The 25,083-nt window shown below is 44.9% G+C and overlaps 1 protein-coding gene and 1 non-coding gene across 2 annotated transcripts; one reads left to right on the forward strand and one right to left on the reverse strand.

Annotated features, from left to right (window-relative positions):
* Window positions 1-3,713: 3,713 nt before the first annotated feature.
* Window positions 3,714-16,327, reverse strand: LOC100511764 (uncharacterized). The gene is made up of 4 exons (XM_021101455.2): window positions 16,160-16,327; window positions 13,796-13,861; window positions 6,474-6,554; window positions 3,714-4,412 (listed from the first exon to the last, which is right to left on the reverse strand). The coding sequence occupies exons 2-4, from the start codon at window positions 13,850-13,852 to the stop codon at window positions 3,999-4,001; spliced, it is 552 nt and encodes a 183-aa protein (XP_020957114.2). The 5' UTR covers window positions 13,853-13,861; window positions 16,160-16,327; the 3' UTR covers window positions 3,714-3,998.
* Window positions 16,328-20,890: 4,563 nt separating this feature from the next.
* On the forward strand, window positions 20,891-21,054 carry LOC146400872 (U1 spliceosomal RNA). Its single transcript, XR_014813932.1, has one exon. It is a non-coding gene; the product is annotated as a U1 spliceosomal RNA (small nuclear RNA).
* The last annotated feature ends 4,029 nt before the right edge of the window (window positions 21,055-25,083 follow it).

Raw genomic sequence — 25,083 nt, forward strand, 5'->3', positions numbered from 1 at the left:
TTGCAAGTGTCTTCTCTCAGTGTGCCTCAAAAGTCAGCAAGTCTATAGAGCAAGTGAATTAATTTATATTTCTAAATTTTGTTTTTTAGCACAAGAGCTTTTGTGATGTCTATCTGAACTATAAAAAATTATTCCAAACCACAGAACGGCCTTATTAAATCTCTCAGGTTGCTCTGTTTTTACCCAGCCGCATGTTTTTTCTTCCTTTTCTCCCATTTCTTCATCCCATTCTAGCACATGCTTTGGCGATGACAGCCCTGTCTGAGTGTTTCCTTTTACTGTCTCCTGATTCTTTTTAACACACATGGTTTTCCATTAATACACATGCAGTAAAGTGTAGAAGGTTTCCTGTGGTACCTTCCCATGGCAAGCATGAGAATTTCTATTTCCACTTCCGTTTTTTAACTTTTCTTAATGTTTCTGTGTTATGTCTAAAAATACAATAATACAGTCATTCTGGTACTGCCAGATTCCCCTGTGTCTGCTTCTTTTTGTCTTCTTATTTAATCTTCATGCTTAGTGGTGTGCTGAAGCGGCTTTTTTTTTTTTTTTTTTTTTTTGCTTTTTGTCTTTTCTGGGGGGCCGCAACCACAGCATATGGAGGTTCCCAGGCCAGGGGTCCAATTGGAGCTACAGCTGCAGGCCTACACCGCAGCCATAGCAAAGCAGAATCCGAGCCACCTCTACCACCTACACCACACCCCACGGCAACACCAGATCCTTAACCTACTGAGTGAAGCCAGGGATCGAACCTGCATCCTCATGGATGCTAGTTGAGTTCATTAACCACTGAGTCACAACAAGAACTTGTTCATTTTTTAGGGATTCTGGGATCTAGTTTTTAAACATGACTATTATTAAAATTTGAAATACATAATATAAGTAAATATATTTATACTTCATAATTATGAAATATATAAGTAAATTATATTAAAAACATAGGTAATAAGTACTCTAAACTCAACATTTCCTAAGTATTTTTTCCATATTATTATCTATGCTCTTGAAAAAATTTTTTTTTTTTTGTCTTTTTTAGGGTCACACCTGTGGCATATGGAGGCTCCCAGGCATACACCACAGCCACAGCAACGCCAGATCCAAGCCTCATCTGCAACCTACACCACAGCTCACGGCAACACTGGATCCTTAACCCACTGAGTGAGGCCAGGGATTGAACCAGCAACCTCATGTTTCTTAGTCGGATTCATTAACCACTGAGCCACGATGAGAACTCCCTCTTGAAGATTTTTATACCTATTCTTCTATCCATATGAAAGAAACACTATATGTGACGTGCTGCTACATGATTAGTGCTGTCATGGCAAAAAACTGCAAGTCAGAATTTTATCCCCCTAAAGAGCCAGTTGTTAAACATTTGCCAGCACGCCATCGCCCTAACCCCACACAATGCTCCTTGGTCATATGTTCAGGGGTTTTTTTGTTTGTTTTTGTTTTATGGTTTTTGTTTTGTTTGGGGTTTGGGTTTTTTGGCTGAGCCCATAGCATGTAGAATTTCCTGGCAGGGATGGAACCAGAGCCACTGCCGTGGCAACACTGGATCCTTAAACCACTGCACCATAAGGGAACTCCATGTTTTTGTTGTTGTTGTTTTTCTTTTTAGGGCTTCCCCTGTGGCATATGGAAGTCGAATATGAGCTAGAGGGTCGAATAGGAGCTGCAGCTGCTGGCCTACACCACAGCCACAGCAACGCCAGATCCAATCCACATCTGCAAACTACACCATAACTCACAGCAATGCCAGATCCTTAACCCACTGAGCGAGGCCAGGGATCAAATCCTCATCCTCGTGGATACTAGTCAGGTTCTTAACCCACTGAGCCACAACAGGAACTCCTCCATATGTTAAGTTTTAATAACCAAAACCTCACATTTGCTGTGCTTAGCATCATTCTTTCTTTCTTCCAATTTCAAGATTTGGGCAACCAGCTCATAGAAAGTTGCCTATCAAGTGCTATGCTTTGTCCTTTCAACCTTGCCTATTTTTCTTACTTTTCTTTTTCTTTCTTTCTTTTTTTAAAGGGCCGTACCCGCGGCATATGGATGTTCCCAGGCCGAGTTTAATCAAAGCTGCAGCGGCCGGCCTACACCAGAGCCACAGCAAAGCCAGATCGAGCCACGTCTGCAACCTACACCACAGCTCATAGCAATGCCGGATCCTTAACCCACTGAGTGAGGCCAAGAATCGAATCCACAACCTCATGGCTCCACTGCGCCACAGCGGGAACTCCTCAAACTTGTCTAAACAGGATAGTTTTACCTTCAGTTTAGACAACAAAACTTGTCTAGCACAAGATCAAATTCTGTTTCCTCGAGTCAGTGAGCATCCTCCTTTGAGTCAGCTCTAAGTTTTTTCCTTTTATTTGCTGCAGAAAGCACCACCAAGGACTTTGAGTACATCTCTGTCAGTTGTAAAATGGAATAGTTCCTGCAGCTTTTCACTTACAGTCCTCTGCATAGTTGGCATAGTTTAGTTTTGTTTTTTTTGTTTTTTTTTTTGTCTTTTTGCCATTTCTTGGGCCACTCCCGTGGCATATGGAGGTTCCCAGGTTAGGGATCTAATTGGAGCTACTGCTGCCAGCCTACACCAGAGCCACAGCAACACAAGATCTGAGCTGCATCTGCAACCTACACCACAGCTCACGGCAACTTAACGGATCCTTAACCCATTGAGCAAGGCCAGGGATCGAACCCGCAACCTCATGGTTCCTGGTCAGATTCGTTAACCACTGCGTCATGACGGGAACTCCCGACGTAGTTTAGTTTCTAATTTGTGCCCACTCCTTCTTTATCATCTCTTCCAAGATACTGTGTCAATGCAGCTATTTGTACTTGAAGGAGACTGTATAACTCAGAAGAAAACTAATGTATTTTTTAAAATTTCCTGCTAAAACAGTACTTTTCTGAGGCTTCTCCATTAAGAATTTTCCAAGTTAGAGTTATTCTGTTTGTTATAACCTGGGTTATCTCTTTTACACTGGTGGCCACAGCTCCAGTGTTGGAAACCAAAGCCATCAGCATTATCGCAATAGTCTGAAGAGTACTGCAGGAATTAAAAGTGTAAATGATCAACATCAGAATCTTTCTAGACTTGTTAGAGACAGTTTGAGAAGATTTCAATTCCTCAGGCAGGGGGGGAATTGCAAAAATAAAAAGATAAGACAGGAGTTCTTGTTGTGGCTCAGCAGGTTAAGAACCTGACTAGTATCCATGAGGATGCAGGTTTGGTCCCTGGCCTCGTTTGGTGGGTTAGGTATCTGGCATTGCCTTGAGCTGTGTTGTAAGTTGCAGACATGGCTGGGATCCTGCCTTGCTGTGGCTGCGGTGTAGGCTGGCAGCTGCAGCTCTGATTCAACCCCTAGCCTGGGAACTTCCATACGCCATGGGTTCAGCCCTAAAAAGAAAGAAAGAAAGAAAGAAAAAGAAAGAAAGAAAGAAAGAAAGAAAGAAAGAAAGAAAGAAAGAAAGAAAGAAAGAAAGAAAGAAAGAAAGAAAGAAAGGAAGGAAGGAAGGAAGGAAGGAAGGAAGGAAGGAAGGAAGGAAGGAAGGAAAGGGAAAGAAAGAAGAGAAAGGAAGGAAGGAAGAAAGGAAAAACAGGACATGGCAATGGATGGCAAATTCCTATGGCTTCCCACTTTGCCTGCATTTGGCTTAAGGAAAAAAAAAACTTAGATACTTCAGAGATGGTTTAGAAGTATGGTTTAGAAGTTATGCTCTTTTATTTTTTAGGTAACAGTGAGAAATTGCCTCAAAATTGTAGCATATGTGCCAGCATCACTTTCCTGGTCCTGCGAGGCTTCCTTATAGAACTTCATTTCTACAGGAGCTGATAAGGTAAATCCTGTAATAAAAATAGGTTCACAGGATACATCACCGGGGTGGTTGACTGTGACCACCCGAGCTTTGAACACTTCCCTTGGAAGTTGCTTCCACACACAGCCAGTAGCACAGGCAGATGTGGGTCTGGTCCTTCTCCCAGCTTACACATCTCCTCGGGGCTCCTTCACTGGGGAGGAGGTGGGGAAGCTGGTGCTGTGAAGTGCTCCCTTTGTGGGGGGACCTGGAATAGCCAGGACTTGGGGTGTCAGGGGAAACCTGGCCGGCATACCGCAGCAGGTCCCCAGGCTCCCAGGTGCAGAGGCTTCTCTGTTTCTCTCTGATGTCATGGACTGGCCAGAGGGGGTGAGGACAGGGCCTTTGGGAACTGTGCTTGCCAACAAGGGAGGGGCCAGGGGGGACGGACTCGGCCTAGGGATGATGGGTGCTGGCTGAGGCTGGATGCATGCCATTGTGCTGACAGGCGCCCTGACCACAGTGGAAGGCCACAGAGCCAGCAAGCGCAGCACCGTACTGCCATCAATGTTCTGTGGTCGCGCCCTCAGGCTTTGAGTTGGCTGTAAGTGGAAGGACAGAGAGACCAAATTAGAGAAGGCACTTCCTGGCTGGAACACAGGCAGCTCCATGCTAACCGATAGAGTTTGGGCCTGAAGGAGCTTGCTTTTGGTTTTTTTTCTGAGGGGCAATGCACATGTGACTCCTCCCAGAGATAAAGGGAGCACCTGAGCCAGGGTGACTGTGACAGGCAGGGGTGGTGGAGGTTCAGCTAGACCGGGGAGTCAGTTTGGCTTTTGCCTAATCTGCCTACGTTTTGGATACCATCTGTTCTCTGAGATACAACCTTAGAGGGTGGAGAAGCAAGCCCTGGGGACAGGTCCGTGTCAATGTCCCCAAGGAGAAAGGTCTAAAGTATATCTTTGGATCCCTGCTCTATCATGGTCACTATCACCCACCACCACAGTGATTTCCATGCTGGCAGTTTGACGAAACAGTTAGGATGGGCTAGATACTTTCCGTCCTTTCATTTTTTCCCCTTTATTATCAGTGTGACACAATGGTAGGATCTTTTCAACAAAGACATCTTTTTTTTTTTTTTTTTTTTTTCTTTTAGGGCTACACCTGCAGCATATGGAAGTTCCCAGACTAGGGGTGGAATTGGAGCTGCAGCTGTGACCTACACCACAGCCACAGCAATGCCAGATCTTTATCCCACTGAGCGAGGCCAGGGATCGAACCCGAGTCCTCATGGATACTAGTCGGGTTCTTAACCCACTGGGCCACAACGGGAACTCCTCAACAAAGAAATTTTTTTGACATAACTGTGCTGTATTCCACACACCCATGACTGACCAATGTCCTTTCATTTGGTCCAGTGTTTTTTATCTCCTTCTTGTTTCTGTTGACCTATTTTTTCATCAGTAGTTTCCTATTAGAATAGTAAAGTGACACAACCAAATATAAATAGGCCACAATTTTTCTTGAGCCAGAGTTCTGTTGGTCTTGCTAAGGGAGCCATGAAGATTTTTAGGCAAGAGTTAGAGTTTATAAACATCCTCAGAGTTCCCATCATGGCGCAGTGGTTAACGAATCCGACTAGGAACCATGAGGTTGCGGGTTCCGTCCCTGCCCTTGCTCAGTGGGTTAACGATCCGGCATTGCCATGAGCAGTGGTGTAGGTTGTAGATGCGGCTCGGATCCCGTGTCGCTGTGGCTCTGGCGTAGGCTGGCAGCTACAGCTCCGATTAGACCTCTAGCCTGGGAACCTCCATACGCCGCAGGAGCGGCCCAAAGAAATAGCAAAAAGACAAAAAAAAATCCTCATCATTATGTCCTAAATGATTAAATTATTTTGTTGATGTAGGTGGTATTGTAGGATTTCCTTTGGGATGATACTGGAACTCAAACGGTTAGTTTGAACTTTCTGTCTTCTAAACTAAGCCCAGTACTGAATTCCTCTGGTATGACAGAGAAATATTATATGCAAAAATAAATCTGTTCTCCCTGAATCCAAAACATTCTTGTTTGGGTTCAGTACACAAGAGATTTGAAAAATTCAGATGCTCATATTTTACTAGCCCCTCAAGTATTGCCAGTGTGCTAAATTTCTCCAACTTAAGTAGGCGTCTCCTGTAAATTATCTAAAACAAGAGGGTTTTTGATTTTGTTTTTTGCTTTTTAGGGCCACACTTGTGACAACACAGGATCTGAGCCATGTCTGTGACCTATATCACATCTCACGGCAACGTCAGATCCTTAACCATCCTTTACCCACTGAGCGAGGCCAGGGATAGAACCTGTAACCTCATGGTTCCTAGCTGGATTCATTTCTGCTGTGCCACGATGGAAAAAAGTAAAAAATTAAGAGTTTTAACTGGGGAGAAGTTCTGTCTCCAGGGGACATCTGACCATATCTGGAGACATTGGTTGTCCCATATAGAGGACAGAGGTGCTATTAGCATCTAGAGGGAACAGGTCAGAGATGCTGATAAACACCCTGCAATGACAGGGAAACCCAGCAGCAGAGAATCATCAGCCCCTAAAGTCAATGGTGCTGCTTTGAGAAACCCTGATCCAAAGTACCTTCATTTTTTCAGGAAAGGCAAATGCTATTGACTTACCAGCATCCAAACCACGTAGTAGCTCTTTCGGTGCCCAGGACTGCTGTCACTGCTCTCATCTGACACACCAAGCACCCCTTTCTATAAACAAAAAATGAAATTGTCTTAAAATCCCCTCTTGGTCTGTTCCTTTCTTCCCAAATGGATGTGTACTGCTCAAACTTGAAGAAGAGCTACTCAGAGTCAAAATACTAAGTCTGTGGCTCTGGCAAGAGAGATGATGTCGTGGATAAAAAGTGGGAAACATGAACAGACTCAGGGCAAGACAAGGGCCGGAGGCCATCTGTGACCCACCCTCCTCCTGGCCAGAGCCCTCACCCCAGCACACTCTCCTGCCTCGTGTCTGTGTGTCTACGCTCTGCAGCCAAGGCCAGCCACGGCCTTCTCATCCCAGCTCCCTCCTCTGCTGGGACCACATGGGTCTACAAGCCCAGGTGCAAAATAACCCCAGACGCCACCCCAGTACCTCGGCCACATATTGAGTCTGGCTCCCTGTGCTATACCATGGAGCCTTGTCATTCATCTATTTTATACTGTGTATCTGCTAATCCCAAACTCCTCCTTTATCCCTCCTCTCCCTCACTTCCCCTTTGGTAACCATAAGTTTGTTTTCTATGTCTGCAAGTCTGTTTCTGTTTCATTAATAAATGTATTTGTGTCATATTTTACGGTTCACATATAAGTGATATCATATGGTATTTGTCTTTCACTGTCCAACTTCACTCAGTATGAGAGTCTCTAGGTCCATCCATGTTGCTGCAAATGGCATTACTATTTCATTCTTTTTTATGGCTGAGTAGTATTCCATTGTGTCATCTGTTCCATAGTGATCTAGTCTGGCTAATTGCTAAGGAAGGTCAATGTTCCAGTTTTACCTTGACAGAAATGTCCATATATAAATTTTTTAAAATTTAAAATAACTCTATAGTGAATCTTAAAGATAAAAAGTTCAAATAGGATGTGAATGGCAATGAAATGTTTTTATGGTGTGTGTATTGTTGAAGCCAAAGAAAGAAACCTGCTCCCATCCTGCCCCCTCCCCATCAGTAATACCCTCAAACCCTGATAAAGGTTGGAACATTCCATGCATACTTTCAAAGCAAAGTATAAAAATGCCTGTCTCAGAGTTCTCTGTGGAGCAGCAGGTTAAGGATCCAGTGTTGTCACTGCTGTGGCTTGGGACACTGCTTGGGTGTGGGTTCGATCCCTGGCCCAAGAACTTCCTTGTGCAATGGGCGTGGCCCAAAAATGCTTGTCTCTGCACTTTTAGGACATAAAATGGTCATAATTTAATTATCTGGATTATAGACCCTTAGACGCACCAGTGCTTATACATTTTAAACTTTGTTTCTGAAACCCCCGTAAGCGTTGTGAACTTCCAGGTTATCTTAACTAGAGCACACTTAGTACAGCTTGTGTTTTCTTGATAACCCCAGGCCTCTATAAAGACCATCTATCTGTCTCCTGCAACACTGTGATAGCCCAGGAGGATGTTCAGGGTTACGTCCATTCACCCCTGCCCTAAATGATCCTAAGCTGAAGTTCAAAGCCAAACAACTTTTGGAGTTCCTGTCATGGCTCAGTGGTTAACGAATCTGACTAGGAACCATGAGGTTGCGGGTTCAATCCCTGGCCTTGCTCAGTGGGTTAAGGATCCGTTAAGTTGCCGCGAGCTGTGGTGTAGGTTGCAGATGCAGCTCAGATCTTGTGTTGCTGTGGCTCTGGTGTAGGCTGGCAGCTAAAGCTCTGATTCGACCCCTAGCCTGGGAACCTCCATATGCCATGGGAAGCGGCCCTAGAAAAGGCAAAAAGACAAAAAAAAAAAAAGCCAAACAACTTTTGGGTTTGTGATAGTGGGTGAAGGAAGGAAGTAGTATCTTGTGTGCTTGAGAGTTGCAGTGAAGTTTGATACTTTCTGGATGACTGGGACTCTAGGAGGGGGAGAAGGTAACGGTGAATCCATCAGCACTGCCCTGATGTCCTAGCATCAGGGAAGAAGGCCACTGAAGGATGCTCCATTCCCTGAAGCTGCCTCTCCTTTTTTCTCCCGCCCTCCTCCCCTTCTCTTCCTCACCAGTCTGAATGAGGGAGACTTTGCCCAGAAATTCCAACTCTGGGTTCCTCTGTAATGATACCTCGAGTTTGACATTTCAGTGGCAGTGAGGAAGCCACTGTGAAGCACTCAGGATGCTGTCTGGAGACCAGGAAAGAGCCCGATCGACCCTCCCTCAGGGAGAGAGGGGTCGAGGTGAGCGATTTCTCTATGTTTCTCATGCAGGGAAGTGGTTAAAAATTGGCCTTTCCATAGGGCAGTCCTGAATCCTCGAAGTCCATGAATTTCTAGAGGGTCTGCTTGAAATGTTATGTAAATTGCCTCCTTGGGCAGGAGGAGGGGGGAAGAGGCACAGTTTTCACAGGTTCTTAAAGGGGAACATCAACTCTAGAAGAGGTAAAGACAGTGACTCAGAGTCTGTCCGATAACCTTGGTGCTTTGACAAGTCCTTAGACCCCATGTGGTGTCCCCCAGAGCACTTCCTGTTGACCAGAATGAAGCTCTGAGCCCATCTTGACACTACTGAGGGTTTAGTGAATGAATCCGTGACACAGGAAAGGCAGAACCTTCCAATTTCAACTCCTCCACCATTTAACCCTTATTTCTTCATCTCCTGAAAAGAGGAGTGGGATCTATGTTTTATTTGACTCTGCGACATTAAAGGGTTTATTTATTTATTTATTTAGGGCTACACCCACAGCATATGGAGGTTCCCAGGCTAGGGGTCGAATCAGAGCTGTAGCCGGTGGCCTACACCACAGCCACAGAAACACCAGATCCGAGCCATGTCTTCGACGTACAACCACAGCTCACGGCAATGCTGGACCCTTAACCCCCTGAGCGAAGCCAGGGATTGAACCCAGGTCCTCATGGATCCTAGTCAGGTTCATTACCCCGAGCCATGATGGCAACTCCTAAACGGTATTTTTAAAAAAGAGAACATAGCCATAATCCCTAAACAAACATAAAAGGAACAAGTGTCAGAGTTCCCTCTGTGGCACAACGGGATCAGCAGTGTCTCTGTAGCGCCAGGACACAGGTTCGATCCCAAGCCCAGTGAAGTGGGTTAAAGAATCTGGTGTTGCTACAGTAGGTCACAGCTGTGGCTTGGATCTGATCACTGGCCCAGGAACTACATAGGCCACAGGGCAGCCAAAAAAGAAAAAAAAAAAAAAGGATTATATTTAACTCATAAATTAATGACATAACTGGCAAGCTGTTACAATAGTTTATTTAAAAGAGAACGCAAGGAGTTCCCGTCGTGGCGCAGTGGTTAACGAATCTGACTAGGAACCATGAGGTTGCGGGTTCGGTCCCTGCCCTCGCTCAGTGGGTTAACGATCTGGCCTTGCCGTGAGCTGTGGTGTAGGTTGCAGACGCGGCTCGGATCCCACGTTGCTGTGGCTCTGGCGTAGGCCGGTGGCTACAGCTCTGATTCAACCCCTAGCCTGGGAACCTCCATATGCCGCGGGAGCGGCCCAAGAAATAGCAACAACAACAACAACAAAAGACAAAAAAAGACAAAAAACAAAACAAAACAAAAAAAAAAAACACAAAAGCACCACACATTTCTGCTCAAATAAGGGAAACCAAAATGAATTTACAAACAGTGCAAAACTGGCACAACTGCTCATTATCCACAGGCAATAATCCATTGTGTCCAACCAAAATCTGTGGGTTTTTTATTGTTCTTTCCCCAATACAATTTTTTTTCTACTATATAGCATGGTAACCCAGTTACACATACATGTATATACTCTTTTTTCTCCCATTATCATGCTCCATCATAAGTAACTAGAAATAGTTCCCAGTGCTACACAGCAGGATCTCATTGCTAATCCATTCCAAAGGCAATAGTCTGCAAATTTTTTTTTTTTTTTTTTTTTTTTGTCTTTTTGTTGTTGTTGTTGTTGTTGCTATTTCTTGGGCCGCTCCCACGGCATATGGAGGTTCCCAGGCTAGGGGTTGAATCGGAGCTGTAGCCACCGGCCTACGCCAGAGCCACAGCAACGCGGGATCCGAGCCGCGTCTGCAACCTACACCACAGCTCACGGCAAGGCCAGATCGTTAACCCACTGAGCGAGGGCAGGGACCGAACCCGCAACCTCATGGTTCCTAGTCAGATTCGTTAACCACTGCGCCACGACGGGAACTCCTAGTCTGCAAATATTAACCCCAAGCTCCCAATCCATCCCAGTCCCTCCCCCTTGGCAACCACAAGTCTATTCTCCAAGTACATGATTTTCTCTGCTGTGGAAAGATTCATTTGTGCCATATATTAGACTCCAGATATGTGACATCATATTGTATTTGTCTTTCTCTTTCTGACTTACTTGACTCAGTAGGAGAGTCTCTAGTTCCATCCATGTTGCTGCAAATGGCATTTTGTTCTTTTTTATGGCTGAGTAGTAAGTCTGTGTTTCTATGCACAGGATTTAATTACTTTGCTATCAGTTTTGTACATGCTAACTTTTATCTCTGCAGAGTTCTAAAATAGTCCAAGACAAAGGTGGCAATAACTGGGAAAACCACGCCAGCCAGAACATGACTACATTTCAATCTTTCACAGTTTTCCCTTATTGTGCCTTTTTATTCTTAGGATACTTCCCTGGAGACAGGCTTTATGGTAGTGGCCACCAATTCAGCAAGACTGGGGGGCACTGAGAAGACCTCTTATTACCACCCAACTCTGGCCTCCCTGCCTGCAAGGTATGTGGAATTCCACAACGGGGCCTTTACTCTCCAGGCAGGCCAGGGTTTAGGCCACTCAGCATAAAGGAGCCCCACAGAGAGCAGGGCTCATAAGGTGCCCTTACAGCACACAGAGCACTTTCATCTGGATGATCACATTTCATTCACACAGCAACCTATTTTATTTTATTTTATTTTATTTTATTTTATTATTTTATTTTATTTTATTTTATTTTATTTTATTTTATTTTATTTTATTTTATTTTATTTTATTTTATTTTAATTTTAGGCCCGCAAGTGTAGCATACGGAAGTTCCCAGGCTAGGGGTCAAATTGAAGCTGCAGATGTCAGCCTACACCAGAGCCACAGCAAGCGGAATCTGAGCCACATCTGCAACCTATACCCCAGCTCACAGCAATGCTGGATCCTTAACCCACTGAGCAAAGCCAGGGATCCAATCCTCATCCTCATGGATCCTGGTCGGCTTTGTTACCACTGAGCCACAATGGGAACTCCATGCAGCCCATTTTATAAATGATGAGAATGGGAGGCTTGCCCGAGGTGACAAGGACCTGGTGACTGATGCTGTGGGGACTTGCACCCCGATCTGGTTTCAGAAGATATGCACTTCCTGCCACCCTCTGTGCCCTAAAAGATCAGTGCTCCTGGGACAGTCCCTAATGAAGGCACAGGAAGAGGACTCACACTTGCTCACGAAAGTCCCCAGACACCATCATCAATAATGGGAAGTTCATTCAATGCTTTTTTTTTTTTTTCTTTCTTTTCTTTTTCTAGGGCCACATGTGCAGCATATGGAGGTTCCCAGACTAGGAGTCTAATCAGAGCTGTAGCCACCGGCCTACACCAGAGCCACAGCAACTCGGGATCCGAGCCGCCTCTGCAACCTACACCACAGCTCATGGCAACGCCGGATCATTAACCCACTGAGCAAGGGCAGGGACTGAACCCGCAACCTCATGGTTCCTAATCGGATTCGTTAACCACTGAGCCACGATGGGAACTCCTCATTCAATGTTTATAACTCACCCGTTTACTGAGCACCTACTATGTGCCAGGCACAGGGGTCAGAGTATTGGGCAAGACCGAGTCCCTGTTCTTGGGAACTTAGGTCCTGGTAGAGAAGATGTACCTCAAACAAGTACAGTGTGGCTTATTCAGTGAGGACTGTTGGAAGTGCTGCCAGGAAGTGCAGGGGATGTATGAATGTGTCTGGGGTGATGTGACTCTGCTGGGGGTGGGGAGGGCGGCAGGGAGGTGCTGTTTAAACCACCCTCTCAGAGTTCCCATTGTGGCGCAGTGGAAATGAATCCAATGAGGAACCATGAGGTTGAGGGTTCGATCCCTGGCCTCACTCAGTGGGTGTAGGATCTGGTGTTGGTCGCAGATCTGGTGTTGCTATGGCTGTAGCATAGGCTGGCAGGTGTAGTTTGGATTAGACCCCTAGCCTGGGCACCTCCATGTGCCTCGGGTGTGGCCCTAAAAAGCAAAAATAAAAATAAAAGAATAAACCACACACTCATATTAACACAACATTGTAAGTCAACTCAGGCCTCACTTTTAAAAATTAAAATAAATAAAGATTAGGAGTTCCCCTCCTGGCTCAGTGGTTAACGAACCCGGCTAGCATCCATGACGATGTGGGTTCGATCCCTGGCCTCACTCAGTGGGTTAAGGATCCAGCGTTGCCGTGAGCTGTGGTGTAGACTGCAGATGCAGCTCAGATCCAGCGTTGCTGTGGCTGTGGTGTAGGCTGGCGGCTACAGCTCCTCTTTGAGCCCCTAGCCTGGGAACCTCCATATGCCGCGGGTGCAGTCCTAAAAAGAAAATAAATAAATAAAATAACATAAAATAAAATAAATAAAGATTAGGGATGACTAGCAGTTACGGGGTGTGGGGGAGGGGAGGAGGGCCGCTGTGGGAGAGCGGTGGAAGGGAGAGATACTTCAGGCAACAGCACATTGGAGACTCTGAGTCTGATCACTGTTACTCTTCTTTTCCATGTCCCTCTCCCCCTATGGGCTCTTCTCTGTGTCTTCAAACAAAAATGTGAACTTGAATATTTCCTAGGTACTATGTGCTGTGGGGCTGTGCTTGAGCAGAATGACCTTTCCCTTCTCCAGTTCAGTCTCTCTCTCCCCCTGCCTTGGAACCAGTAACTTCAACATGGCTTCTGAGGGAGTTCCCTTGTGGTGCAGTTGGTTAAGGGCCTGGCATTGTCACTGCTGTGACTCAAGTCACTGCTGTGGCATGGGTTCCATCCCTGGCCCAGGAACTTCTACATGCCATGGGTGAAGCCAAAAACAAAAACCAAAAGTCATTGCTTCTGAACATTTATGGATCCCTGAGTTCCCTTTAGTCACCTTTATTTTAGCATAAGTGACTTTAGATCCTTTCTTGAAAAAGGGAGTGGATATAAAAAGGTGTAAAATGGGGAAAAAAGAATTGACAGAGTCAATCTTATGTCTAGAGCATCAGAAATCTGGATGTCACGTGCCTTTGTGTTCCTGGAGGCCCTGGAAGGGGAGAAGTGAGAACAGCGCGTCAGTGGCTACTCACCATCTGAAATGCCAGCACTCCCAGGAGAAGGACCAGAAGGCTCACACGCTGTGCCATGCTCAGGTGCTGAAAGCACAGGGAAACCTTTTTATTCATGCAAATAAACATGCGCATGTATATATGCAGAGGAAGTCTTGGTCATTGAGTCTTTACTAAACAACAACTGTGTACCCTGGAAGCAGTAGAGCACACAGGTCCTGGAGCAGGTTGGCTGGCAATCCTGACTTTAACACTTACTATTATGTGACCTGGGGCAAATTATTTAACCTCTTTGTGCCTCATCTGTAGAATGGGGATATTTGCTATGGGGATATTTGCTACTGAAAGCAATATATTTTTTTTTTCTTTTTAGGGCTATACTCACGGCAAATGAAAGTTCTCAGGCTAGGGGTCCCATCAGAGCTACAGCTGCTGGCCTACACCACAGTCACAGCAACACTGGATCCCTAACCCACTGAGCGAGGGCAGGGATCGAATCCACATCCTCATGGCTACTAGTCAGATTCGTTTCTGCTGCACCACACTGGGAACTCCTAAAAGCAGTTCTTCTGTCCCTTTCCTGTTTGCCCATTTCTAATCCCCTCTAACCTTAACAGGACCTAGTATAGGAATGAGATCACTAAGCAACTGAAACTAACCCCTGCCTTAGGCTCTCCTGAATGCACAGCATGCCTTGTCTAACCTGTTGATTCTTTTCCTAGGTAAAAAGAAATAAGAATGAAGAGTTAAGCAGTTAAAAAATGACTAGCCCTCTACTCCCAACAGCTTCCCTAGCAATCTTGCAGGCAGATCACACAGGCAAGATAACATCTGAAGAAAGTCAGCCAGTCTGCACGCAATGGAGAAGGATGAAGAACCCACACTCTCTCGGTGACTCACCGAGATTCCCCCCCCCCCATTTTCCCCTTTATTTTATTTTAATTTTTATTTTTTTTTAGGGCCAAACCCATGGCATATGGAAGTTCCCAGGCTAGGGGGCAAATCAGAGCTGCAGGTGCCAGCCTGCGCCACAGCCACAGCAATGCCAGACCCAAGCTACATCTGCAACCTACCCCACAGCTCATAATGGCACAGAGGGTTAAGGATTCAGCATTGTCACTGCTGTGGTATGAGTTCAATCCCTGGCCAATGAATTTCCACATGCCATGGGCATGGCCAAAAAAATAAAAATAAAAATCAAGCTAGGGAGTTCCCACTGCGGCTCAGTGGGTTAGGAACATGATTAGTATCCATGAGGATGCAGGTTCCATCCCTGGCCTCGCTCTATGGATTAAGGATCTGGTGTTGCCGTGAGCTGTGGTGTAGGTCACAGACACAGCTCAGCTCTGGCGTTGCTGTGGCTGTGGTGTAGGCTGGCATCTGCAGCTCCAGTTCCACTGGGAACTTCCATATCCCATGGGTGCAGTCCTAAAAAAAGACAAAAAAAAAAAAAAATTGGAAGTTCAGCAAAGGGCAAAACATATATAATGACTAGAGTGTTATTTCAAGTTTGAACACAAAGAAATGGGTGGGAAAAATCTTTCCAGCCGCAAACTTTGCTGATCCTGTCTCTGCTTTTTCCCTTCAGTCAAACTGATAAGGGAGATCAGGAGGGGAAAAAAAACTCGAAATCTTTCAGGCAAATCAACGTGCTTGCTCACCTCTCAGACTTCTTCTCTCACCATGGCCTGTTTGTGGTTGTTTCCCCTCCCTCCCTTCCTTCTTTTCTTTTGTCTTTTTATGGCCGCACCCACAGCATATGGAGGTTCCCAGGCTAAGAGGCAAATTGGAGCTGCAGCTGCCGGCCTACACCACAGCCACAGCAACGCCGGATCCATAACCCACCAAGCAAGGCCAGGGATGGAATCCTCGTCCTCATGGATACTAGTCGGGTTGGTTACCACTGAACCAGGTGGGAACTCCTGTGTTTTTTTGTTTTTTTTCTAATCATGCATGTCATCAGTAAAAACTTTTGAGCATGCACCCTCCATACACACACACACACACACACACACACACACACACACACACACACATATACACACAAACATAGTATTTATTCATTTGGATTATGTATCAGTTTTAATCATGTTCTATTACATATGTCTTATGTACATTACAGAACTCACTAAAAAATAGGATTTACAAGTAAAGTTCTTCAAAATATAAAAATTCCAAAATCGCTTTCTATCCCAGCGGGTCTTGCCCCCACCTCCCCCCAGAATACAAACTTAACACTCTAACTCCAGGGACCAGTTCCTATTGCCACATTCGGCAGAAATAGCTCCCACTCGATCCATCTGAGCCCTAAGGCTCCCTAGGCTCCGAATCCATAAATCAGTAAATCAGAGGGTAGGTCTTTCCTTCCAGACCCTCAAGACTCACCTGCTGCTGGTGGCACGTTCTAAGACAGGCAGGAACACTGAAGAGTGAGCCCACCAGGCCTCCTCTTAACCACACACGATGCCCGAGGCTTGGTGTGTTTTCTAGAAGGGAGGTCTTGCAAAATATGATGTCAGATGGGGAGCGACCGTCTGTTTTCAGGATCTGCTTTTGAAGAATTGCTTACCTCTGGCTGGACAGCCAGCCACCCCCACCCTCCCCACCTCATGGCACCTAATTATACTGATGCCTGAAGGGAGTGTGCACCTCAGAAGCTGGGTGAGGCCAGCGCCTGCATTACACAGACCACGAATTCCTAACCACCAGACAACCCCTCAGAGAATCAGAACGAAATCCTGCAGACAAGGAACATCTGGAATGCCTTGTGTGTCTGTTTTCTTTTTATCCAGGTAAAAACTTACCCTTGTTGTCAGAGAAAAATACAAGGCGGACGTCACATTCTAATTAAAGAACCTAAGTTACATCATGTCTTCTGCCCTGGCCTTTTCCTCAGACGCTCCTTTGTTATTCAGAGGGTTTTTTTTTTTTTTCCTTTACAAATGTTTTATGAGTTATAAAACATAAGGGGGATAAGACATGAGTATAATGTAATTTACAAATAGCAAAAAATAACATTTTGGTGTCATAATTTTATGTAACACAATAATTGGCTAATGTGCTATCTTGATGGATAGGAATTTTTTTAGGCTCACTCTTCTGAAAATTCATTTATTAGGTCATCAAGTTTTATACTTCTAGTAACTTCACTTTTTTTCTTTAGGAGCTTTATTCGGAATTTTAAAAGCCAAAGAGCTATCAAATAACTACTTTTATTACGTTTGATAAAATGTATTATTTGTTGATATGAATGGTGTGTATCTGTTAATATTACTTTGTAGCCACTGCAAAGTGTTAGACCTCTCATTTCTTTTATCTTTTTTTTTTGTCTTTTTAGGGCCATACCCCTGGCATATGGAGGCTCCCAGGCTAGGGGTCCAATCAGAGCTACAGCTCCAGGCCTACACCACAGCCACAGCAACACCAGATCCAAGCCCCGGCTGCAACCTACACCACAGCTCCTGGCAACCCCAGATCCTTAACCCACTGAGTGGAGCCAGGGATCGAACCCATGTCCTCATGCATACTAGTCAGGTTTGTTAACCACTGAGCTATGACAGAAACTCCTCATTTCGCTTCTTTTAACTTAAGAAATGATTTCTTAGGAGTTCCCTGATGGTCTAGTAGTTAGGACTCAGCGCCTTCACCACTGCGGCCCAGGTTCAATTCCTGGTCTGGGAATGGAATTCCTATATCAAGCCACAGCAAACCACAGCCAGCACCCCCACACACTCACCAAACAATGGGGATTTTTGAATTGAGGTATAGTTGATTTACTGTTATTCAGAGATTTACAATCTGGATGGTGCTATTCGTAAAAATTCTTTCACTTCAGGAATTCCCATCGTGGTGCAGTGGTTAACGAATTCGACTAGGAACCATGAGGTTGCGGGTTTGATCCCTGGCCTTGCTCAGTGGGTTAAGGATCTGGCGTTGCTGGGAGCTGTGGTGTAGGTCAAAGACGCGGCTCGGATCCCGCATTGCTGTGGCTCTGGTGTAGGCTGGTGGTGACAGCTCCGCTTAGACCCCTAACCTGGGAACCTCCATATGCTGCGGGAGCGGCCCAAGAAATGGCAAAAAAAGATAAAAAAAAAAAAAAATCTTTCACTTCAGGAGGTAAGCAACCCTGCTTCTCTTTTCTGTGTTGCTTCAGACAAATTGCAGGGAAACACAAAACTCCAGTGTTATGCTCGGTGGGCACATAGAAATGTACCAGAAAGTGTGCATTGCATGCAGTCCTGCAAGGGAATTTCCTCCAGCAGGGCTTTCTAGAGAGCGAATGTGTACCCTGCACACAAATGTGTACCCTGCACATGTGTAGAGCGTACTTGCTATGCGCTCCAGTCCTCTATGCTTGGTGCAAACGCTATTTAGTTATTGCTGATGTTCTTTGAATACCTTACTAGCTTCAGTTCATAAAGATTTTATAGATTTAGTTAAGAGTCACATTTTTGTTCATAAACAAGATTAATCTGGAGTTCCCGTTGTGGCTCAGTGGTTAACGAATCCAACAAGGAACCATGAGGTTGTGGGTTCGATCCCTGGCCTTGCTTAGTGGGTTAATGATCCGGTGTTGTCGTGAGCTGTGGTGTAGGTCGCAGACTCGGCTCAGACTCCAAGTTGCTGGCTCTGGTGTAGGCCGGTGGCTACAGTTCCGATTCAACCCTTAGCCAGGGAACCTCCATATGCCACGGGAGCGGCCCAAGAAAATGGCAAAAAGACACACACACACGCAAAAAAAACAAGATTAATCTGCGAAATCATGATGTCTACTTTGGTCTTGGTGGGAGACTGATTTTCAACCTTTGTAAAATGACTAAGAAACATCTCCACTTTCTCTGTGCTAATTTATGTTAGTATTTAACTCACACACATATTTCCTTATATTTTTCTAATCAAATGTGCCTTCCTCCAAGGATATTCAGGTCTGCAAGTCTTCTGGGATTATAGCCCTAATACTTTTTTTTTTTTTTTTTTTGTCTTTTTAGGGTTGTACCCTTGGCATATGGAAGCTCCCAGGCTAGGGGATGAATCAGACATTACAACACAGCCACAGCAACTCAGGATCCAAGCTGAGCCTGCGACCTACACTGCAGCTCACCACGACGCCGGATTCTTAACCCACTGAGCAAGGCCGGGGATCCAATCTGCGTCCTCACGGATACTAGTCAGATTTATTACCGCTGAGCCATGATGGGAACTCTCCCTAATATTTCTCTTAACCTGCCTGAGTTACAAGGTAGTGGACAGTTACCTTCTTGCTCTAAGGCAGACTGTCTTAGATAAATATTTTGATTACTAGGCCAGTATCAATGAAGTTCTTGTGACATATTGAATCTAGCCTTGCAAGACTACGGGATCTTTAAGAGCTCTGCTATTTAAGAAAGCACTACTGCTAGTCACAAACCTTCTGAAAAGGGCTGTTTTGGATTTAAGGTTTGATGGTAAGTGTAGTCTAGTGTCTAGACATCCCCTTTGTGCTTCCCAGCCAGATTTCCAGGTTATCTTTTATTTCACAAAACAAAATGTAGATAGTTCACTTATAGATTATATCTTCATACATGTTTGTGTACATGTATATGTGTGTAATATGTTTATCTCTATTACATAATATCTTTTTCTTTGTGGAAGATAGTCTGGAAAAAAATCAAATTGGTGGCTTGTCAGAAGGTCTGATTTCAGAAAGAGTTGCATCTCACGTTAGAGTCCCTCCCCAACTTTTGTGCCTCTCTCCACCTCAGACACCTCTGTGTTCTCAGTTATTCTTTCTTTTTAGTTTTTTTTTTGGTGTGGTGGGCACGCTTGTGGCATGCAAATATTACCAGGCCAAGTACTGAACCCTCACCACAGCAGCGACCCAAGTCACAGCAGTGACAATGCCAGATCCTTAACCCACTGAGCCACCAGGAAACTCATTGGTTATTCTTGTTAACCTTTAATAAGATTTAAAAAAAAAGGCACTATTTCTTCCTGTTTTAAAGATATAAAACTCTGGCTAATTTATTTTGTCTGAGGGGAGAATACCAGAAGAATCCTGGTTCTAGTTATCTGGGAGAGACCATTGAACAGGTAACCTTGGAAACTCCGACTCTAATTCACAGTGAAGAAGGAAGGAGAGGATTGGGGACACTGACAATATTTACTATGGGGACGTGGAAATGTGAATTTGCAACCGTTGCCTGAGACAAGATGTGCACCCTCTGAAGACTAGTATGCGTCTAGGAGGGCTCAGAGCTTTTTGCAACATAGATTCTCAGCAATCTCTTTCTGGATTGCAAAGGTCCCTGGATAAAGGAAACGTGCCCCTGAGCTGGAAGCGTTGAGCACCGGACAGTTTAAAGGATACATCGAAATACAATGTATTCTTGCTTGACGGTGGAGACACCGATCTCGAAGCTGATTTCCCGCGGCAGAGGGCCACCACCGCACTCACAGGGGGCTCCGCAGATTCCTCCAGAAGCGTGTGTAGGAGAGGGCGCTGAGGGAGCTTTTACCCCTAGTTTGCTCGAATTCAAAGAAAGCATTTGTGCAACTGACCTTTCAGGTTAGGAAGCACATTCGCCGCATATTTGAAAGAGAACTTGTTTTGTACTTGCGCTTGAAGCTTCACTCTGTCAACATATTTTTTATCAATACAAGGATTGGATAGTTTTGCCAATTTTCTTCTTTTCAGATTTGCCGTTCTAGCTATAAAGACAGCGGCTTGCTGAACGGCGCCAAGATATCACAGAGACGTCATTTGCGCCAGGCCCCTGAAAGAAGGAGCTAATTTATATTGTTTATCTTTAAATCTGCAGAGTGTCTTTACCTTTAAATTTTATTTGAACTGCACCCTAACAAAGGTAGGGAGAAAGGACGCGGTGAGATCACAAAAGGGGTGTGGAATATGTAGATAAGCGCAATGGCTGCTGGTCATACTCCCGCTACACCTATATTTCCTATATTTCCTAAAATTTTTGTTATTATTCAAGTACCAAAATATTGCTGAATGGTAAGTGTAGCTTGAAAACTCTTTATTTAACAAGTAAGTGCACCTAGAGTGTGCAGGATAAAAGTGATCTTATGTTTAAAGTGGTATGCCTCTGAAGGTAAGGTGCCATCTAGCTTTCTCAACTCATACTTACCTGGCAGGGGAGATACCATGATCACGAAGGTGGTTTTCCCAGGGCGAGGCTCACCCATTGCACTCCGGGTGTGCTGACCCCTGCGATTTCCCCAAATGTGGGAAACTCGACTGCATAATTTGTGGTAGTGGGGGACTGCGTTCGCGCTTTCCCCTGGTTTGGTGTTGGTTTAAAAAAAGATTGGTGCGTAATTGACACTGTGATCGGCCGGTTGATTATCTGTGAATGTGTGGTTTTGTTGAAATCTACCATATTGTATTTCTTTTCTTGCTTTGAGGGTCTATCTGGTGGTTTTCGTGGTTATTTCAAGAATACCCCAATTCTTATCCACACCCGGCACTTTTTTTTTCTGCCAAGTATAATACAAGTGTTGAGGTTGGGACGTGGAGGTATTGGACGTTCAGCCTGTCACATCAATCCAGCAGGTTTGTCCTGAGCCAAAGCATGGCATCGCTAAAAGGGCCTTAAACTGTGTAAATGAATCTGTTTCTGATTGTGTCCTTTTCAATTGTCATGTATGTATGATTTTTGCAGGTATTTGTGGACCCAAAATTTTATTATCTGGTTTTTACAGTTTGGAGAAGTCTTTTTTTAAAGCTTTTATTTGTCTTTGGCGTTCCCAGGCTAGGGGTCCAATCATAGCTGCAGCTGCTGATCTACACCACAGCTGGTTGTTCACGGCAACGCGCTGGATCCTTATCCCCTGAGAGAGGGATTGAACCTGTGTCCTCCTGTCGGGCTCGTTAAGCCGCTGATCCAGGACGGGAACTCCAAAACGCTTTTGTTTTTTAAGTGATGGTGTAGAGCTTGTGTGAGGAGAGTGACCGTATATATGGAGTGCTGGGAATCTGAAGATAAGCGGTGCCAGGAAAAGGCTCTTAGACAGGAAGAGGTTCCAAGCCATGGTTGGTGGAGAGGAGGAGGTTAATCAGTTAAATGGGACTTACTGGCTTAGGTGTGTGGCTAAGCCTGTAGAGGTTTTTAACAGGTGTGAATGTTGAAGGATTTGATTCTCAAACATAATCATTTAATGAACCCAAGGGTAACAACGCTCCCAGAATCACTGTAAAACTTGTTTGGTGATACAAAAAAAAAGGCGTAGCTTTCCTGTAGCAGGTCCTGACTGTTGTTGTTTAGCTTTGGGTTTGTTTTTTTTTTCCTTCTTGTAAAGGCTGCACCTGTGCTATGGGTACCACAGCCATAGCAACGCCAGATCTGAGCTGCGTCTGTGCAACTCACACACCGCTGGATCCTTAAACCAATGAGTGAGGCTAGGGATCACCCCCATCCTCAGAGACAGTGTGTTGGATTCTTAGCCTGCCAAGCCACAAGGGGAATTGCAGCAGGTTCTGTTATTAAGCCGCCTTCAAAGCGTCAACTTCAGTGTGTCAGCGTGTGCAATCAGAACAGGCTTCTAATGATCCTTTTGAGGTTGTCAGAAGGTTCAGGTTGGCCTGATGTCAGTCCACCACGTGGGCACTGTAGGCACCGTAGGCACCATACAGCAATTGTTGTGAGCCTTACCATCACACCAGGGTCATCAAAGAAGAATCAGGGTTTGGGTGAGTGTTATCACAGCATGTGCGTGCGTGCGTGCGTGTGTGTGTTGTGTGAATGGGTGAATATATTTTCTCTATAATTATATTTTCTTTATTTACTCGTATTTTAAATATTCTGGGTTTTCCATGTATTTCTTTTTCTGGTCATTAAACAAAAACAATCTGTAGGAGTTGAAAGAAATTTAACATATTCTAGGTAGTTAGGCCAGTGATGGTTGCATCTGTACAGAATATATGCAGACTTTTTTTTCCCATTTTTTAAAGTTTCATTGGAGTATAGTTGATTTACAAGCTTGTGATGATTTCTGCTGTACGACAAAGTGATTTGGTTATAAACATACACACCCCTATTGTCTTTCAGATTCTTTTCTTTTCAGACCATCACAGAATTTGGGTAGAGTTCCCTGTGCTACCCAGCAGGTCCCCACTGGCCAGTCATTCCTTCCCCACTCCCCACCTGTCTCCTTTGGTAACCTTAAGTTTGTTTTCAAAGTCTGTGTTTGTTTCTGTTGATGCAGACTTTTTTCCTTGTCATCATTTCCTAAACAATACAGTGTGAAAAGGATTTACACAGTACTTACATTGTGTTAGGTCTTATAAGTCATCTAGAAATGACTTAAAGTATATGGGGGGATTGTGTAGGTTACATGCAAGTTCTAGGCCATTTCATGTAAGGGACAAGCATCCTCAGATTTTTTTTTTTTTTTTTTTTTTTAATTTTTAGGGCTGTTTCCATGGCATATGGAAGTTCCCAGGTTAGGGGTTGAATCAGAACTGCAGCTGCTGGCCTACATCACAGCCACAGCAACTCGGGATCCAAGCCACATTTGTGACCTACACCACAGCTCACGGCAACACCAGGTCTCCAACCCACTGAGGGGGGCCAGGGATCGAACCTGCATCCTAATGGATACTGGTTGGATTCGTTTCTGCTGTGCCAGAACAGGAACTGCCTTGAGGTACTTCTGATATTCCATGTAGAGCCCTGGTTCTCAAGCCTGACTACACATTAGAACCATCCCAGGCATTTTAAAAATGTGATGCCCTGGTTCCTTCCGCAACAGAAAATGTTAATTAAGTAGGTCTGGGATGGGACTTTGGTGTATTGAAGGTCCCAGATGATTCCAAAGTGGAGCCAGGGCGGGGAGGTTCTGGGTAGGTGTTTCCATCCAGGCCCCAGCTATCAAGATACATGTAATATACTCTATCAGCCATGTAAATATTTGCTTTACCAAGTCCTCTATTTGTTTTCAGTACTTTGGTCATGAAACTAATCTACAGCCCTTAAGTTATCTGCTGTACTGTCAACTTTTTTTTTTTTTTTTTTGCTTTTTAGGGCCATACCTGCGACATATGGAAGTTCCAAGGCTAAGGGTCACATCGGAGCTGCAGCTGCCGACTTATGTCATAGCCACAGCAACTCAGGATCTGAGCCAAGTCTGCGACCTACACCACAGCTCACTGCAACACCAGATCCTTGACCCACTGAGTGAGGCCAGGCGAACCTGTGTCCTCATGGATACTAACTGGGCTTATTACCACTGATCCACAAAAGGGAACTTCCTATTTTATTATTTTTCACAGCTCCCACCCCCCTCCCAGGGATAGCAAATACTGCATCAAAGCAGTGAGAATCCCACGAGGACAGAAGCCCAGGCTGCCTTGTTCTCTTTGTTTCCTCAGTGCCTGGAACTGAGTTACGTAAAATTGTTCAGTGGGTGGGCGTTCCCGTCGTGGCTCAGTGGTTAACGAATCTGATTAGGAACCATGAGGTTGTGGGTTCGATCCCTGGCCTTGCTCAGTGGGTTAAGGATCCGGCATTGCCGTGAGCTGTGGTGTAGGTTGCAGATGCGGCTCGGATCCCTCATTGCTGTGGCTCTGGTGTAGGCCGGTGGCTACAGCTCCAATTCGACCCCTAGCTTGGGAATATCCATATGCTGCAGAGTGGCCCAAGAAATGGCAAAAAGACCAAAAAAAAAAAAAAAAAATTGTTCAGTGGTGTATAGGTGAGTGAACAGAGAGAGTTAAGACTGTACTTTGGACTCCTGAACTCAAAGATATTAATGATTGGACCGGGATTAGAAATATCTGTGTGTGGGAGTTCCCATCATGGTGCAGCAGAAATGAATCCAACTAGGAACCATGAAGTTGTGGGTTCGATCCCTGGCCTCACACAGTGGGTTAAGGATCCGGCTTTGCTGTGAGCTGTGGTGTAGGTTGCAGATGCAGCTTGGATCTGGCGTTGCAGTAGCCGTGGTGTAGGCCGGCGGTTACAGCTCTGATTAAACCCCTAGCTTGGGAACCTCCATGTGCCGAAGGTATGGCCCTAAAAAGCAAAAAAAAAAAAAAAGGAAAAGAAATATCTGGTGAGGTTAACTATAAGGTCCTGTCTTTTAGTCCAAGAGGACAAGAACAGAAGACTTCAAACATGTTTTTAACAATGTGTGAAAAGGACTCAGTGGTTACCCCAGAAGACACTTGGGGGCCTAGATCATATTAACCAATGTCGGATCTAGAATATTGGAGACAATCATCCTGGTTTTTGTTATTTTCCAGATCGCATCTCTGGTTATTACCAGCAGTTTCAAAAACCACCACTGAGGGTGCGGACAATATAAAAACTAGA

Source organism: Sus scrofa, chromosome 8, assembly GCF_054392235.1.
Source record: "Sus scrofa isolate SSC_HxYL_T2T_F1_AM1 chromosome 8, Sscrofa_HxYL_maternal_Yorkshire_Landrace_v2.0, whole genome shotgun sequence".
In the NCBI taxonomy this organism is placed as follows: Eukaryota; Metazoa; Chordata; class Mammalia; order Artiodactyla; family Suidae; genus Sus; species Sus scrofa.

What these genes read in the sequence shown, in the direction of transcription:
- LOC100511764 (XM_021101455.2), bottom strand. Translation starts at nt 13,852, where the DNA reads ATGGCACAGCGTGTGAGCCTTCTGGTCCTTCTCCTGGGAGTGCTGGCA. An exon ending in GAGTGCTGGCATTTCAGATG is followed by an intron (nt 6,555 to 13,795) that starts GTGAGTAGCCAC and finishes TTTTGTTTATAG; the next exon opens with AAAGGGGTGCTTGGTGTGTC. An exon ending in ACTACGTGGTTTGGATGCTG is followed by an intron (nt 4,413 to 6,473) that starts GTAAGTCAATAG and finishes TTCCACTTACAG; the next exon opens with CCAACTCAAAGCCTGAGGGC.